This window comes from Daldinia decipiens (genome assembly GCF_022478715.1).
Source record: "Daldinia decipiens strain CBS 113046 unplaced genomic scaffold F4813scaffold_1, whole genome shotgun sequence".
NCBI classification, from domain to species: Eukaryota; Fungi; Ascomycota; class Sordariomycetes; order Xylariales; family Hypoxylaceae; genus Daldinia; species Daldinia decipiens.
In genome coordinates, this window is record NW_026054544.1 from 576,325 (window position 1) to 591,230 (window position 14,906).

The window sequence follows — 14,906 nt, forward strand, 5'->3', positions numbered from 1 at the left end:
CAAGAAACCCGCATTTCATAAGTAGGCCAATTTGTATTTATCTACAGATAGCCTCTATAGGGATACTTCTGTTTAATTCATTGCATTTCTCGTGATATCGGATTATTTTGGCTCGCAAATCTATATGTCCACGAACACCGTCTGGTTCATTGCGCCAACTAACATAACCGCACCAAGACTAAACAACATCGCTAGTCTAAATTTTTAAATGAGCTGCTGGAACGCGCGGTTGATAGGCGAACGGATGTTGGGGACGTCCTTCCAGAACTCGACGGTGGCGACAGCCCTCTTCGAGACACCTTCAGGGGTGAATTCGAATTTCTGTTCTCTTAATTAGCATATACTCGACATACCAGGGCCGGGGAAACTTGCCTTGTAGACGTCCTTATAAGCGCCAGAAGCACCGAATCGGTTTAGGCCGAACTGCTCGTGGGTATATCTCTCCCAACCCATTGTGCTCATGACCTCGACGGATAGAGACGGGATACCGTCAGGGAGAACGCTCAGTCTGTATTCCTTGGTTTGCGCGTCGAAGACCTCGAAGCAGGGAATGGATACGACACGCGCCTTCAGGCCGTGGTTCTCTTGGAGGTACTTGACAGCGTCAATGCAGATGCAGACTTCCGAACCGGTTGAAACGAGTGTGATGTCGGCACCCTCAACATCGTGCAAGACGTAGCCACCCTTGTTCGCCTTCTCGATGGTCGAACCCTCGAGTTGAGGCAAGTTTTGTCGCGATAAAGCGATGATGCTAGAGGTGTGCTTAGACGTCAAGGCCACGTAGTAAGCACTGCTGGTCTCGTTACCGTCTGCCGGTCGCCATACCATCATGTTAGGCAGGGCGCGGAAGTGGGCGAGTGTCTCGATCGGTTGGTGAGTAGGACCATCTTCACCGAGACCAATAGAGTCGTGGGTGGCGACCCAGATAGTTCGAACTTGCGACAGCGCAGAAAGACGCACGGCACCAGCAGCATACGAGACGAAGTTTAGGAAAGTACCTGAGTATGGGATAAGGGTGCCGTAGGCAGCAATACCGTTCATGATAGCGCCCATACCGTGCTCACGGACACCGTATCGGATGTATCGGCCGGCGTAGTTACCCAGCCCAGTCGATGGTGGCTGAAAGTCGGTAGCTTCCTTCCATCGTGTCAAGTTAGACCCTGTCAAATCGGCGGAACCACCAATGAGCTCAGGAATAGCAGCTTCGATCTTCGACAGAACGATCTCGGAGAGCTTTCGAGACGCTACGGCAGCATCCTTAGGGGTGTATACGGGAAGGTTCTTCTCCCAACCTTCGGGGAGGTCGCCCTTCAGACGACGGGAGAGGTCGGCATGCTCGGCTTGGTACTTTGTAGCGTAGCTAGCGAATAGCTTGTTCCATTCTTCTTCAAGAGCTGCGCCCTCGGTAGCCTTCTTGCCATATAAGTCGTACACTTCTTGGGGTACGACAAAAGACTGTTCAGGGTTGAAGCCGAACTTCTGCTTGAGCTGCTTAATGTCGTCAGCCTTCAGGGGGGAGCCGTGAACTCCGTGGGTACCCTGTTGCAGGGAACCAAAACCGATAGTAGTCTTGAGCTTGATCAATGAGGGCTTGTCCTTGACGTCTTTGCACTTTTGGATAGCCTTCTCGATGGCCTCAAGGTCGTTGTCACCATCAGTGACAATTTCAACGTGCCAGCCGTACGCCTCGTATCGCTTAACGACATCCTCGGTAAAAGCGCAAGCGGTGTCACCGTCGATAGTGATCTGGTTGTCATCGTAGATAGCGATCAAGTTGCCTAGTTGCAAGTGACCAGCCAAAGAGCTAGCTTCGCTAGAAACACCCTCCATCAAGCAACCGTCTCCCAGGAAGCTGTAGGTGTAGTTGTCGACAAGAGGGAAGCCATCCTTGTTGAAAGTAGCAGCTGTTTGGGCCTGAGCAATAGCAAGACCAACAGCATTGGAGATACCCTGTCCAAGAGGACCAGTAGTAACTTCGATACCCGGGGTATCATGGGCCTCGGGGTGTCCGGGAGTGATACTGTCCACTCTCTATACTTTGTAAGTATTACAACTACCTTATAGTACGATAAGTAAACTCACTCGGAAGTTCTTAATGTCATCTATAGATAGTTCATATCCAAAAAGGTGGAGGAGAGCGTATTGGAGCATGCATCCGTGCCCGTTGCTAGACCCGTAATCAGTGGCGGAAAGAAATAGTCGAAACTTAATTTGGCTTGATTTGACTTACGAGAGAACGAATCGATCACGGTTCAGCCACTTTGGGTTCTTGGGGTTGAACTTCATGAACTTGTTAAATAGAACGTGGGCAACCGGTGCCATACCCCTTATATCGGTTAGTATAAAGGGCTTCTTCCCTAAGTAACCAAGACGATGCTGGCTATCGGTGTTCAGTTACTCACATGGGCGCGCCAGGGTGGCCCGAGTTGGATGCGAAGGTGGCATCGACCTAGAAGAAGACAATTGTCAATACAATTTTCTCTATCCTGCTAAAGATACTCGTGATGTAGGCAAGAAAAGGGCTCGCAAAGCTTCAAATGAGCTCACGATGGACGATGGACGATGGAGGGGCAAAGCGGGGGCGGGGTTAACTGAAGAGAGTCGTCATCTTACAGCAAGAACACGGATCGTGTTGATGGCGAGCCAATCTGTCTCGGTGTATCCCATGGTTGCGGTTTTTACGACGATGCCTTGGGAATTGGTATTAAAAGAAAGTCGATGGAGGAACGGAAAAGGTTTGAGGGAAGAGAAAGAGAAGGTGGGAAGATTTGCGGGTGGTTAAAGTGTTTTTTTGGTTTTCTGGACGACCGGCAACGGTCTTCCAATGGGTCCTTAGTCTTAGCTTTAAGGCTTCTTAGTGGAGAGAACAAGGCCTGACACGATGTATGTATCTAATCGGTAACAGCTTCTTTCAGGCAACATGTTACATAGATGATCAATCATAGGCAAGGGCAAGTACTCTTAGCGACATGGGCAAGTATAATGCGCTACATTGTACATGTATGTAATGTACATGTAACTAGGCAAGTGGGGGTGGGGTTTTTGTTCTATGTAATGTACCTAATGTACATGTATGTAATGAAGTGGACTGAGTGGACTGAGTGGACATATGGAAAGCTAGGAATCGGATCCGATAGTTAAACGGCTGCTGGTTGCTTAGGTACCTTAGGTAGGTACATGTATGTAACCTAGAAGACTTCCTTAATAGACTAGATCATCAGCGGCATTATTTCGTCACCCTCTCCCCTTATCAAAACCCTCAACATAATAGGCTTGCCAAGGTCTAGTGTAAGTCATCTCCAAAACATCTTCTCCACCAAAGTCCAACAACGCCTCAACTGACTTTTTTTCTTCGCGAAGGTAATAGGTAAACTTGTTCAAGGCTACTTTGCCACTAAGTTAGGCCAATACGGTGATATATCATAATAGCTTCTATAAACTATGTACGTCATCTCTTCACCGTTCAGCTTTTTATATTCACGATTTCATTCCGAGATCTTTAAGACTTTGTAGTACAATTCCATCTATATAAGAATGTTTTCCTGGAGTAATGCTGCAAAATCTTGCCTACATGTGACATGTCTCTTACTACGCAAAAGGCACAAACAACCCCTGGTTGAGATATATATCCCTAGGTAAGATATATTATACTCAGCGCATCTTACTCTAAACGCAACTGCAGCCCGCTCTCCAGCCCTGCAAGTCAAATTCATTGCCACCCATCTGGTAGGTGCGGGAAAAGGCTCATCACCTACGGCAGCGTCTAGTATGAGACTAGTACCTAGTTGCCCGGGGGATTGGTACTATAACTACTGCCATCTACCTTGTAACCATCGGGTAATAAGCATAGCATCCTGTTCTGCGCCCGTACGTATCCAGGTAACCGGGATACTCTACAATCATAGACATCTGTCTCCCGGTAGGTTCTATGTATAGGTAGGTACCTACTAACTCAAGGCTGGTTCTAAGGATTCGATTACTCGTCGGACTTAGGACATTGTATATATTTATCTTGATATCAATACCCACGTCAGCCTTTGTAAGCCTCTGTGTATGTTAGGCCTGGGCAGTTCTCGGTACTAAAAGCCTAATGGTAGAAAATAATCCCGAAAGGTGCGCCATATTAGATACTCCAGAGTTCGCAGACGCACTTGGCAAGCCTATTCCAGCAACGTGAGTAAGGGGAGGAACATTATTCGAGGGTCATTTCACCTTGATTGTCTAACACCTCTTACCGTACCAATAGCAGGTCACCTTGTCCTTTGTTAAATCTCTATCAAATACTTCGCCGCTAGCCTCGCGGCTATGTACATTGTATAAAACATCACGCCTTCTTGCTTGGTTATCTCGATATGTAAGTCAAATCGGTCGGGTCGGCCGGAGTGTCTGGGTACTGACTCAAACACCCTTTATCCTAACCATATGGAGAATAAATTATTTATACCTCGGTCCAAGATGTTTGCTGTGTGAATTTGCTGGATAAAGTGGCAAAAGTTCGGAGTTACCGGTATTCTGATAACTCTTCATTATTGTTACTGAATTGGTGTTTGTAAGAAAAGAAATTTAAAAAACCTCCGTTATATTAGTTATATAAAAACCTATATATATATACCAGATCTATATATGAACAATAAATATAATTAACATACATCATATAACATACTATCTATCTCAAGTACGTACATATTAAAAGCGCAGGAACAAAATGACTTTAAGTATTGGCCGTGTATTTTTTTATGAGGCATCCACTTAACGATTTCGAGTGACTTGAAAATTTTGACCAGACAAATCCTCAATCTTGCAAATGAAATAAACAAAAACCCAAAAATAAAATAGACCAACATAGCTGGAATACAATAAAAGATGCATAGTAACAGGAGAAGATCACCGCAGCGAGCCCCAAAAGCACACACCTATCCCCTCAAAGGAGCCGCGGCAAAAAAGTCAAAGCCATCCAAGCCCACCCCTCGCGCCTCCAAATCAACAGCAGAGGACACAACAACAGAGGACCCTACCCCAGTCCCGACAGAGGAACTCCAAACCCAACAACAGCTCCTCGACATCTTCAGCGCCGCATTCGCCCCAGCCCTCAGCGCCCCCGACTTCGCCGCCGTCCTGCAGAAACTCAAGCAAGCCCTCTTCAACCGGGACTTCGCCGCCGCCTTCGGCAGCGAGCAGAACCTGCAAGTATACGCCGCGCGATGGAGCCCGCCGCGCGCGCTGTGCTACGGCGGGGTGTTGCGGCAGATAGCCGCTGAGCTGGAGCCGCTGTTGCTTACTACCGACGACGGGGAGGGCGAGGGCGAGGTAGACGAGGTTGAGTCCGGACGGGTTTCGCCGACGCTCGACCTGCGGGATGCGAAGCGCACCGCTACGCTGCGGATGCTTGCGATCGGCGGCGGCGCCGCGGAAATCGTCGCTTTGGGCGAGTATCTCCGGACCGCGGGGGTCGCGGTCTCCGGCGACCTCACGTTGCTGGACACCGGCCCCTGGGGCGAAGTAGTCCAGAAGCTACACGCCGGCCTGACGACTCCGGCGCCGGGATCTAAGGACGCGAGCGCTACGGCCAAGGGAACTAACGCGGCCCTCGTCGAGCCGACAGAGCGTCTGCGGTCGACTTTCGTGCAGCAGGATGTGCTCCAGCTCGACGGCCCCGGGCTCTCGAGTCTACTGGGCCAGACGCCGCTGCTCGTCACGTTGCTGTTTACGCTCAACGAGCTGTACACGTCCGGCGGGATCAAGATGACGACGGCGTTCCTGCGGAACCTAAGCGTCACTATTCCGGCCGGTTCGCTGCTGCTTGTCGTCGACAGCCCAGGAAGCTACTCAGAAGCGGCGGTGGGCAAGGAAGCGAAGAAATACCCCATGCATTGGCTTTTAGATCACACTCTCCTCCAAGCCGGCAAGCTGCCAGCCGAAGGGTGTCGGTGGGAGAAGATACAATCACACGATTCGATCTGGTTCCGCCTCAGCGAGAAACTGCGGTATCCTATGGATTTGCAAGATATGCGCTACCAGATGCACCTGTACCGGGCCATCTCCCGGTCTTCTGACTGAGGAAGCCCACGTCTACGTGCAGCACTCTAAATACATGCTCCCAACCACTGGTTTACCACCACTAGCCAAGGAATGTCTACTAGTATATCATGCCCAAACCAGCTTCTTTATGCTGTGACCTAACTGTTCTAGAATGCCCGTGCTCCGCTTCGCCTCGGCGAGCGAGATGATATCGCCTTTCTCGACGATGCTCTTTCGTTCCCCCGAGCTGGCTGGAGCCGGTTGGTTGTAGAATACCAGCCGCTCGATCTCCGTCGCGATGACGTTGATCTGCTCGCTCTCTGTCATCTTCTTCACGTCCTTCGTGTCCGACACGGCCGTTGTGGAATGCAGTGCTTTTAGAGCGATCTTTCGCGGCACCTGTGCCTGTGGCTTACCTGTGATGGCGTTGAAGATGCCCTGGTTTAGAATGCCGGACACGGCGGCCGGCACCGCAGCCGTATCCAATGATTCATCAGATTGCCCTGACATGCTGGAAAGCGACCGTGTATTGGTCCTCTTGATATCAAACTTGCCCGGCTCGTAAGTCACGACGAGGCCAACGTTCTTCGACTCGTCGGCCTCCGCGGGGGAGATGGCTGAGGTTATGTACGTGCCGACCTTGATACCGACTATATGAGCCAAGTCCACCCTTTCGAATGATGATACCTTGTCGAGCTTCCAGTCGAACCGGCACAAGTACAATGCCGTGTCGGTTAGAAGAAGTACCACTTCTTCGAACGGTAAAGCCTTAAGAGTGTCGGATATATGAGGGCTCAGCAAAGTCCACCCGCCAATAAAATCCTCCTTGTCATCTTCTATGGCGATCTTCTGCGATGTCTCGATAGCCTGCTCTCTCATCTTTGACATTGAGACCCCGGGGTCCTTGCTCATCATGGTTGCTTCGAACTCTTCGAACACCATGGAGGAAACGTTGCCTAGGAAAAAGTCGATAGCGGCCTGAGAGAAATAATCGTTCACCATTCTAGCACATAGTGTAAGTAAGAATTATATTAGTTCAGGTATACAAGTATTTCTTACCCGTTATAAAACCGCGTTAAGGATAAGCCGAGGTCGTTCACCATCCCGCGATAATCCCGTTTTCTTGTCCTGGTGTAGTCGCCTTTCATCGCTGACGTAGAGGCATCTAAATTACGAGTTAGAAATATTAAAAATTCTAGCTCTCTCATAAGGCCAGCAGGATCTCAATATCTTAATTGGGTAAGGGGTTGACTGACATTGTTTGGATATAGCGTCTCCATTATCGGCCCAGAGAGTATTAAACCATGAGTTCTCCTGGTCAAGCTGGACTGACATGTCGAAGCCCTCTTCTTTCATCTGCAGATCAAGCATAAACTTGCCAAAAGAACTTTGGCAAACATTAGTACGATCGAGGCAATCCATACAATTCGTTCTCAGAACGCCATTCTGCTTCCGTTCTATTTGATCGTTTCTTTCCACAGTACTACCGGTCTCTTCGATCTTTTTACCCAAGATATCTAGAAGTAAGCTCACGTTTTCAAACTTCATTCCGCGGCACGCAGAATGAAAATCAAACCACTCGAAAGCAAGTGACGGGGAGCCTTCCGCCTCTTGTTCATTCAGTTTTTGAGCTGCTTTCTCATATTCTTTGCCAATTATAGCTTCGACACCATGCTTCTCAACTAAATTTACTAATTGTATAGATCCATATGTCTTGCCCATACGTTCAAAGTGTTTCTTGAATGCTCTAAAATTTGCCTCTGGAGAATGCTGTAGTACTGGAATCGGTTTAAGGGAATATGGAGATTGTGTAAAGAAAAGCGGTATACTACCTCGAACCTGGACAAAAGAGGAGATTTTTGATGAAGGGCTCCAAGTTGGAGTCGAGAGTATCTGCTCCGTCTCGACGAAATTAGCAGTATAGCCATTTTCGTCTATACCACGCCGTAGATATCGAAGCCCAGCTCGCCTGGTGGACCTCCTGGAAATAATGGTGATAACGAACTCCTTCTCAGACGGCCTTAGATCACTAAATGCTCTCTCCGGCGGAGGAAATTCGACATGAGACTCTGAGGGAGGCGTCATATTGTTTAATTCCATGGAATCTTCCTGAGAATCGACTTGCGGTGGATAACGATCCACAACGAACCTCCTCTGTCCCACAAAACCTTGCATTACTGGTAACAGTAATGATTCGTCACTAGATCCGTGGAATGGTTTTAACAAACTACGATTCCAAAAGAATGTGGGATCGGCTGCTTCGTGAAGCGGGAGGCCTTCTGCGACCGATGTGACGGACTGACTGCCAAGGCTTCTCGTAATATCAAAATCATAGGAGAAAAAGAAGCTCCTAGACGTCCCAAGCCAGATATGCGCAAATCGCAATAGCTTTGGTAATAGGCTCTCACCAGCTGACGGTGTCGGAGGAGGATCGACCTTCTCCTGCACCACCGTATCGTTCAACTCCTTATCTGGACCTCCCTTCTTTGCCTTGTTCCTCTCATCGCCGACCTGGGCACCCGCCCGGTCAGGTTCGACACTGGTAATGCCTAGGTTTCGCTTCTGGTCCATCATCCAGCCTTTGCGGCTGAACCAGCGCTGAGCGAATCGCCCATAGCTCCCGCGGCGCTTTATGACATCCTCGGCGATGCTACTTTTCCTGTCTGCCCCTGGCGCGTCTTTGTCTTCGGAAGTCTCACGATCGCTTATGGCTCCTGGGTCTTCCGCATCATCGCCGCCTAATACTGAACGTGTATCAACCTCGCTCTCTGAATCGCTGTCTTCGGAAAACTTCTCGGCTAACGTTTGTCGTAGTTTAGTTGCTGTGTTCGCAACGGCTGATTCGGCCTCGCTTCGACTCGTACACGGGGTGAGCGCGACGTCAGTGACGACATAGACAGGAAAGCCGCGAACCTGCGCAACTTGCTGGCGGCCGGTGATTGTGATGAGGTAGGTTAGACGAGAGACAGTAAAAAGTCCTATAGAGAAGCCCAATTAGAAATTGCCTGGACGAATACGTTTACGAGCGTTATTTATTTTAGATAAGACGAACCTACAACCCCAAAAGCTTCGAAGGACGAGTTCGGTTTTGAGTTGTCTGGTGTTTGATCGCGAGGAAGCGAAGATACCGTAGCATCTCCATACTTGATTTTGACGGGCGCGGGAGTTCGTTGCCCTTTTGTCGCAAGAGGTTGGACTATAAGGCCGTCGACGGCTGCACATATAAGCAGCTTTCGCGCTAGATTAGGCATGCTTAGTGGCTAAACATTCAATCATGGTATTCATAAACTGGTGAATAGAATTCTACTATATTTGAATGAAAAGAAATTGTATCAATCTTAAGAGATGATACATATGGTTATTTTCAGGGTCTTTGGGTCTTTGGGTCTTTGCGATGATGTCTTGGATGATTTAGTTTTTGGTGGGGTTGCTGATGCCGTCACACGGTGGGGCAGAATCTCTAAGGCCTGGTTGGTCTAGGACGCGCGCAGATGCAGGTGTACATGTTACATACGCAGGTACATAGGTAGGTAAGGTATTAAGGTTAGATGTACTAGATCCTAAGATGTACCAATGGCTTAAGAGCATAAGCAGGCACGCCATGATCATGAAGCATGGGGCAACAAAAAAAATAGGGTCAAGGATTTTATAGCGAATAATGAATCGAGAAGCTTGCTGATTGATGTGCAGATTATATTCTCTATATCCACATCTATTCTTCCTCGAGTTACGAACCTATAGCTTTTAGCCTAGTATATTTCCCAACGTAGCAACCTGAATTTCTGTCCTGGCTCTTGGGGTATCTTAAATCATGAGGCGCTCGATCTTGTCCCTCAGACTGCGGATCTGGCCGGAGAGATCGCTTGCCTCGTTGGAGAGGATACTCGCGGCGATGACAGCTCGAGATACACCGCAGGCTCTGCCAAGAGCAATCTGTCCAATTGTTAGTGCTTTACGGTATAGTTAAGATAATTCCCAACAAACCTTGCTAGGGACATAGCAGTAGATGACGTTCTTGTCTTCGCAGAGCAAAGGTAGGTGCAGAAGAATGGCAAGCGGAGTGGTATCGGCGGCCAGAATGACGATCTCGGCAATACCTCTGGACAGCGCCTTGGTCACTTCGTTTGCTCCTTTCTTGAGCTGGCGGGCATCTGTATGGGAGCACAATTAGTGGGCGGGAGGTAAGTGAAGGTAATTGGCGTATACTCACGGCCAGCCTGTTGCACCAAATCTAAAATCTCCTGGGTAAGAGAAGCATCGGCGACGGGCCAAGCTGATGATAGGTCAGTACGATATCCGGACGAAAAACGTAGCTGTGTTAGAACTTACCGGCACTTTGATCCTGGTTGGCAGACATTATGACGGAGCAGGGTTCCTTGCGGTTGCTCGCCCTGAAGAGGAATATGTAGAATAATGGGTAAAAGGTTGGCAAAGTCTTGAAGATCGCAGTAAAGAAATGTTCAAGAAAGAAAAAAAAAAAACAAAAAATGGTCAACCCGGTCAAAGCTTCTGAATGCCAAGAAATAAATTTGTCGGTCAAACCTTACGCCGATATCCGCTGACATAATCGATCCTGCAGGTGACCCAGAGCTGCAAAATCAAACCCCCAATCAAAGGCAAACCTGGAAACAAGGCAAAGCAACACCTTCTCTCTCCCCGTAATACCTCCCCATTACTACAGCAACTTTAAACAATCTCTCATACTACCACAATTCTTTAAGCTCGCCATCGACACCAGGTTTAATCTACCACTCTCATCTGTCCGCCTCCAAAGTCTATCATTCTACATTTCTCTATTTTTTGTTTTTACTTCTAAAAACCCACTTACGCCGTCACAATGTCATACTCTGAAGCTTGGTACGTAATTGATGATTGCCTCCTTACAAGTGTCCCATCATCGTCATCATCGCAAGCTTAAGGCAACATCGCTTTTGTTGCTATCGAGCTTGTGATGTGATTTATTTGATTCAATATGCTAACGCCTTTTTCTATAGCCCGGTCTACGCGGTTAGTTCACCTTCTCTTGGCGCGCGTCTCGGTCATCATTCCTCTATCCCTTAACCTTCGAGACGAGTGCGACTTCGATATACAAAGCTAACCTCCGGTAGCCCTTCTTCGGCGCCATGGGTTGCACAGCAGCCATCGTTTTCACCTGCTTAGGTGCTTCCTACGGAACCGCCAAGTCCGGTGTTGGTATCGCGGCTATGGGTGTTTTGAGACCCGACCTCATCGTGAAGAGTACGCGCCATCTCCGGCCATCAATACATTCTGAACAAAAGCACTAACTTTTCCTTCCAGACATTGTCCCCGTCATTATGGCTGGTATCATTGGTATCTACGGTCTCGTCGTCTCTGTCCTGATTTCCGACGGTTTGACCCAACAGCTCCCTCTCTACACCGGATTCATTCAGTTGGGTGCGGGTCTCTCGGTGGGTTTGGCTGGTCTGGCTGCTGGTTTCGCCATTGGTATTGTTGGTGACGCTGGTGTACGAGGAACCGCTCAGCAACCTAGACTCTTCGTCGGCATGATCCTTATTCTCATTTTCGCTGAAGTCTTGGGTCTCTACGGTCTCATCGTCGCTCTTCTGATGAACTCCAAGGCCAGCGTCGATGTTAGCTGTTAAAGAAGCATCGTGGACACCACAACGGCCTTCTATTCGACGCGGTAGCTTGAGGATTAGAGGCAATGGCAAGTTATTACTAAATACGCTTGGTATGCCCTGATCTTATGGGTTACTTCGTCCGAACAAACACTACATGCGACTTAAATTACGGCAAGGGCTAGCCCAGCAATCGAATACAAGGAACTACGAGTTCTAAAGCTGTCAGGGGATGTGAAAAGAGTGGTAGAATGGGGCGTATGGTGACGACTGAGCAAGAACCCGCATTTGTATTACTTGTTGCTGCACATGTTGTACGCTCCGGAACGGTTTCTCATCGTAGATTAATGGATGGGAAATCATGTACTCTAGGTTGGTAATCGGTTCTCATGGAAGAAAATGATTTTTATATTAAAATTTTGTTCGCCATTAAAAATGCAACGAGTCCGTCGTCCACATGTTGGCGTCTCACAAAGCGTTAGCCTATATACTTAAAGTTGAGCTCAATAGTTGTCACTAACCGAACAATCCGACAATGTGATTTGAATTCGATAGGTGTTGTAGTATACTTGTTAAACACCATAATACTTGGGTATCCAGGGCATTATTACAAGGCCTTCTACCGAACTTATGAATGTAAACCGCTCAGTTCGGGTACATATAGTAAAGCTATTTCTCATCTTGAATGAAAGAATAAAAATAAAGCAATTGCTTATGTAATAGCACAAGAGGAGCAACCATCAATCACATGCATCGCGGAATTGACATTATCCCTAGAAATTCAAAATTACAATTTAATTACCAAAAAAAAATTTTTAACTCGAGGAAATTTGATAGATTTATCAAATAAAAAAAATAGAAGTCTGTAATGTCCTCGGTGAGGCTCGAACTCACGACCTTTGGATATCCCAACCTATGGCTGGATCACACGAATAGTATGAGACCAACGCTCTGACCAACTGAGCCACGAAGACTTTTTGTAGACTTATTGTTATCGGGGTTATGCTAAGGCTTGCTTGTTTCCAAGACTTGCCTTGCCCCGCAGATGTAAGTCGTCTTCTTAGCGGAGTTTAAGTAGTACTCGAAGGGAGGATGTATTGCCTTGTCCTAGTCGATTCTTAGATTAGCCACTTTGCATCTTAGGTTTGGACCTATCAACTTGATCCAACTCTCTGCCGACTGGTTGCTGACAGCGTAGATGATATTCCCGATTGTAGTGGATTGTGCCGCTTGTGCATGCGTAATATTGATAAAATTTCCATCGCGGGCCGTATAGTATTTATTTGCTCTCTTCTTCTTTGATTAGTTAGCAACTATATATATTTCAATTAGATCTTACATATTTACCTACCCTTCGCCCCGTCAGGGGAAGAGGGCCCCCGTTGCCGTCGGGGGCGCCCGCGGTGTAAAACGTCGCATGTCTGGTGTTGCTAACGATGCTAATACAAGAATTGGTATATTATAACATTTGGTAATATGCGAATATCCAATTCAGGAGTTCTGATGGCGGTTATGACTGGATGGGGATGGGTATAAATAGCAGGTAAGTAACGTAAACAGGAAGTTGAAATAGCTTCGTAGTAGTTTTTGCGCGGTTGGTTACGCAGGTAACAGCTAGGCATGATAAACGCGCCCGAGTCATGGTTCCAATAAGGTATGAATAGGAAGGGAGGAAATGGGAATCTGTATTAATAGTGTTCTCGATGATTGGATCATGGTCGCAGGGTATTGAATAGGGTGCGTCAACGTAATGAATCCATATACATACCTCATGTTCGCAAACTTCAAATGGTGTCAGAATTCTAAATGAGGCATCTAGGACACAAGACATGCTCAGTATGTATAGCCATAGGGTTCCGTAGCTATGTTTTCCGTAGCCATGTTGGAGTTCCTCGCGGAACAGCGAAGTTGTTTCGATGCTGTTTGGTTCAACTTCGTGAGACTTGGAAAAGGAGAGGAAAACAATTCTAAAGTGGGAGATCTACTCGACCTCAAGTTGCTAGTCGAGTATCAGACTGGTACGTTGTTAATGCCCTATCTAAAGCCTCTATGATAATGTACCAACTAAATAACACATAGATGCTCAGCTACACGTGAATATATATGATGCCGGCCTTGATGTATACCAAATCCAGGAGTATATACTTCCCAGACCTTCCAGCTAGAATATTTCTTCTCAGATGCCACCCTACAGTTTTCACTTATAGAAGAACCCTTCTCCTTTTCTATTAAACAATATGGGTCAGGAGAAGTCTTGTTCAATACTAATGGCAGTCAACTGGTTTTCGAATCCCAATATGTCTACCTTAGAGTACAACATCATCGGCGGTGTACTGGATTTCTATTTCTTAGCCGGGTCTAGTCCTTCTGAAGTTAGTCGACAGTATGCTGAAGTTGTGGGCTTACCTGCTATGATGTCTTACTGGACCTTTGGTTTCCATCAGTGCAAGTATGGGTATTGTGATGTCAATTATGCGGTCGAAGTTGTTGCGAGCTATTCTACGGCAAATATCCCCCTCGAGACGCTATGGGGCGATATCGATTATATGGATCTCCGGCAGGTTTCTACTGAATTTCCGGAGCGGTTTCCTTTACATAAAATGTGGGAGCTGGTCGATACTTTACACAAGAGAGACCAGCACTATATTATAAATTATAATACTTGATCCCGGCATTCATAGAGCTGATAACTACTCGACTTTCACTAGAGGCGAGGACAAAAGCGCTTTCCTCCAAGCTGATGATGGATCAAACTATCGCGGAGTGTATTGGGTTGGTGAGGTTGTAGTAGAGAGTGTGGTGGTTCTCGGCGGCAAGAAGCCGGTTACTCTGAAGGGACCGTGGTCTCTTGATGGGCCATTTGAAGTTGCATTCCAATCTTGAGCCGAATCTTGAAAGAGTTTCGAGTAGAGGTCTTCTATATATTTCCAAGTAAACATATTAAGTTGAAAGTCAAATATATTTACTTCTAGAACAGGATATGTCCTAAGTAATATGGAACACGGCAAGACACCTGAACCGGATGTTTGCTCTTACATATATACTTGCTGCATATATCCAACATGGGTAAGACTACTCTTGAAATATTGGGTTGTACAAACGCGCAAGAGACAAAGCCCTATTGGAAGGCATCTCAGAAGTCTTTATAATTGTCTATTCAAAACCTTTTGATAAACTGTGTTTAGACTTGTCTGGGTTAGTTAGTTAACTACCAACTAGGTTAATATATTAATATAATATGGTAGACTTTCATAGTTGTAGAGCCTTTCTACTTAGTCGTCCCATTTT

The 14,906-nt window shown here is 47.1% G+C and overlaps 7 protein-coding genes and 1 non-coding gene across 8 annotated transcripts; 4 read left to right on the forward strand and 4 right to left on the reverse strand.

The window, feature by feature from the left end:
• Positions 1-13: 13 nt before the first annotated feature.
• On the reverse strand, positions 14-3,001 carry F4813DRAFT_341586 (transketolase). The gene is made up of 6 exons (XM_049241315.1): positions 2,614-3,001; positions 2,403-2,449; positions 2,231-2,326; positions 2,083-2,167; positions 373-2,031; positions 14-321 (listed from the first exon to the last, which is right to left on the reverse strand). The coding sequence occupies exons 1-6, from the start codon at positions 2,665-2,667 to the stop codon at positions 205-207; spliced, it is 2,058 nt and encodes a 685-aa protein (XP_049104663.1). The 5' UTR covers positions 2,668-3,001; the 3' UTR covers positions 14-204.
• Positions 3,002-4,604: 1,603 nt separating this feature from the next.
• F4813DRAFT_7746 (uncharacterized protein) lies at positions 4,605-6,565 on the forward strand. Its single transcript, XM_049248885.1, has one exon. The coding sequence runs from the start codon at positions 4,864-4,866 to the stop codon at positions 6,055-6,057; it is 1,194 nt and encodes a 397-aa protein (XP_049104664.1). The 5' UTR covers positions 4,605-4,863; the 3' UTR covers positions 6,058-6,565.
• Positions 6,101-9,451, reverse strand: F4813DRAFT_7749 (SacI homology domain-containing protein). The gene is made up of 4 exons (XM_049248887.1): positions 9,071-9,451; positions 7,275-8,996; positions 7,078-7,183; positions 6,101-7,021 (listed from the first exon to the last, which is right to left on the reverse strand). Exons 1-4 carry the CDS (start codon positions 9,267-9,269, stop codon positions 6,145-6,147), a joined length of 2,904 nt encoding a protein of 967 aa, XP_049104665.1. The 5' UTR covers positions 9,270-9,451; the 3' UTR covers positions 6,101-6,144.
• A 371-nt stretch (positions 9,452-9,822) lies between these two features.
• F4813DRAFT_384282 (L30e-like protein) lies at positions 9,823-10,375 on the reverse strand (the record flags this gene model as incomplete). Its single annotated transcript, XM_049246060.1, has 4 exons — positions 9,823-9,951; positions 10,003-10,169; positions 10,229-10,291; positions 10,348-10,375. 4 exons carry the CDS (start codon positions 10,373-10,375, stop codon positions 9,823-9,825), a joined length of 387 nt encoding a protein of 128 aa, XP_049104666.1.
• A 281-nt stretch (positions 10,376-10,656) lies between these two features.
• F4813DRAFT_341595 (vacuolar ATP synthase 16 kDa proteolipid subunit) lies at positions 10,657-12,143 on the forward strand. Its single transcript, XM_049241316.1, has 4 exons — positions 10,657-10,875; positions 11,013-11,025; positions 11,127-11,256; positions 11,317-12,143. Exons 1-4 carry the CDS (start codon positions 10,856-10,858, stop codon positions 11,640-11,642), a joined length of 489 nt encoding a protein of 162 aa, XP_049104667.1. The 5' UTR covers positions 10,657-10,855; the 3' UTR covers positions 11,643-12,143.
• Positions 12,144-12,487: 344 nt separating this feature from the next.
• F4813DRAFT_t9 lies at positions 12,488-12,592 on the reverse strand. Its single transcript has one exon. It is a non-coding gene; the product is annotated as a tRNA-Met (tRNA).
• A 905-nt stretch (positions 12,593-13,497) lies between these two features.
• Positions 13,498-13,783, forward strand: F4813DRAFT_384284 (uncharacterized protein; the record flags this gene model as incomplete). Its single annotated transcript, XM_049246061.1, has 2 exons — positions 13,498-13,636; positions 13,698-13,783. The coding sequence occupies 2 exons, from the start codon at positions 13,498-13,500 to the stop codon at positions 13,781-13,783; spliced, it is 225 nt and encodes a 74-aa protein (XP_049104668.1).
• A 132-nt stretch (positions 13,784-13,915) lies between these two features.
• Positions 13,916-14,526, forward strand: F4813DRAFT_394859 (glycosyl hydrolases family 31-domain-containing protein; the record flags this gene model as incomplete). Its single annotated transcript, XM_049247621.1, has 2 exons — positions 13,916-14,220; positions 14,327-14,526. The coding sequence occupies 2 exons, from the start codon at positions 13,916-13,918 to the stop codon at positions 14,499-14,501; spliced, it is 480 nt and encodes a 159-aa protein (XP_049104669.1). The 3' UTR covers positions 14,502-14,526.
• Between the last annotated feature and the right edge of the window lie 380 nt (positions 14,527-14,906).

Coding starts and splice junctions, on each gene's coding strand:
- F4813DRAFT_341586 (XM_049241315.1), bottom strand. CDS start 2,667: ATGGGATACACCGAGACAGATTGGCTCGCCATCAACACGATCCGTGTT. Junction 2,450..2,613: donor ACACGATCCGTGTTCTTGCT/GTAAGATGACGA, acceptor GTCTTCTTCTAG/GTCGATGCCACCTTCGCATC. Junction 2,032..2,082: donor ATGACATTAAGAACTTCCGA/GTGAGTTTACTT, acceptor TACAAAGTATAG/AGAGTGGACAGTATCACTCC.
- F4813DRAFT_7746 (XM_049248885.1), top strand. CDS start 4,864: ATGCATAGTAACAGGAGAAGATCACCGCAGCGAGCCCCAAAAGCACAC.
- F4813DRAFT_7749 (XM_049248887.1), bottom strand. CDS start 9,269: ATGCCTAATCTAGCGCGAAAGCTGCTTATATGTGCAGCCGTCGACGGC. Junction 8,997..9,070: donor CGAAGCTTTTGGGGTTGTAG/GTTCGTCTTATC, acceptor GCTTCTCTATAG/GACTTTTTACTGTCTCTCGT. Junction 7,184..7,274: donor AGACGCTATATCCAAACAAT/GTCAGTCAACCC, acceptor CTCGTAATTTAG/ATGCCTCTACGTCAGCGATG.
- F4813DRAFT_341595 (XM_049241316.1), top strand. CDS start 10,856: ATGTCATACTCTGAAGCTTG. Junction 11,257..11,316: donor ACCCGACCTCATCGTGAAGA/GTACGCGCCATC, acceptor TTTTCCTTCCAG/ACATTGTCCCCGTCATTATG.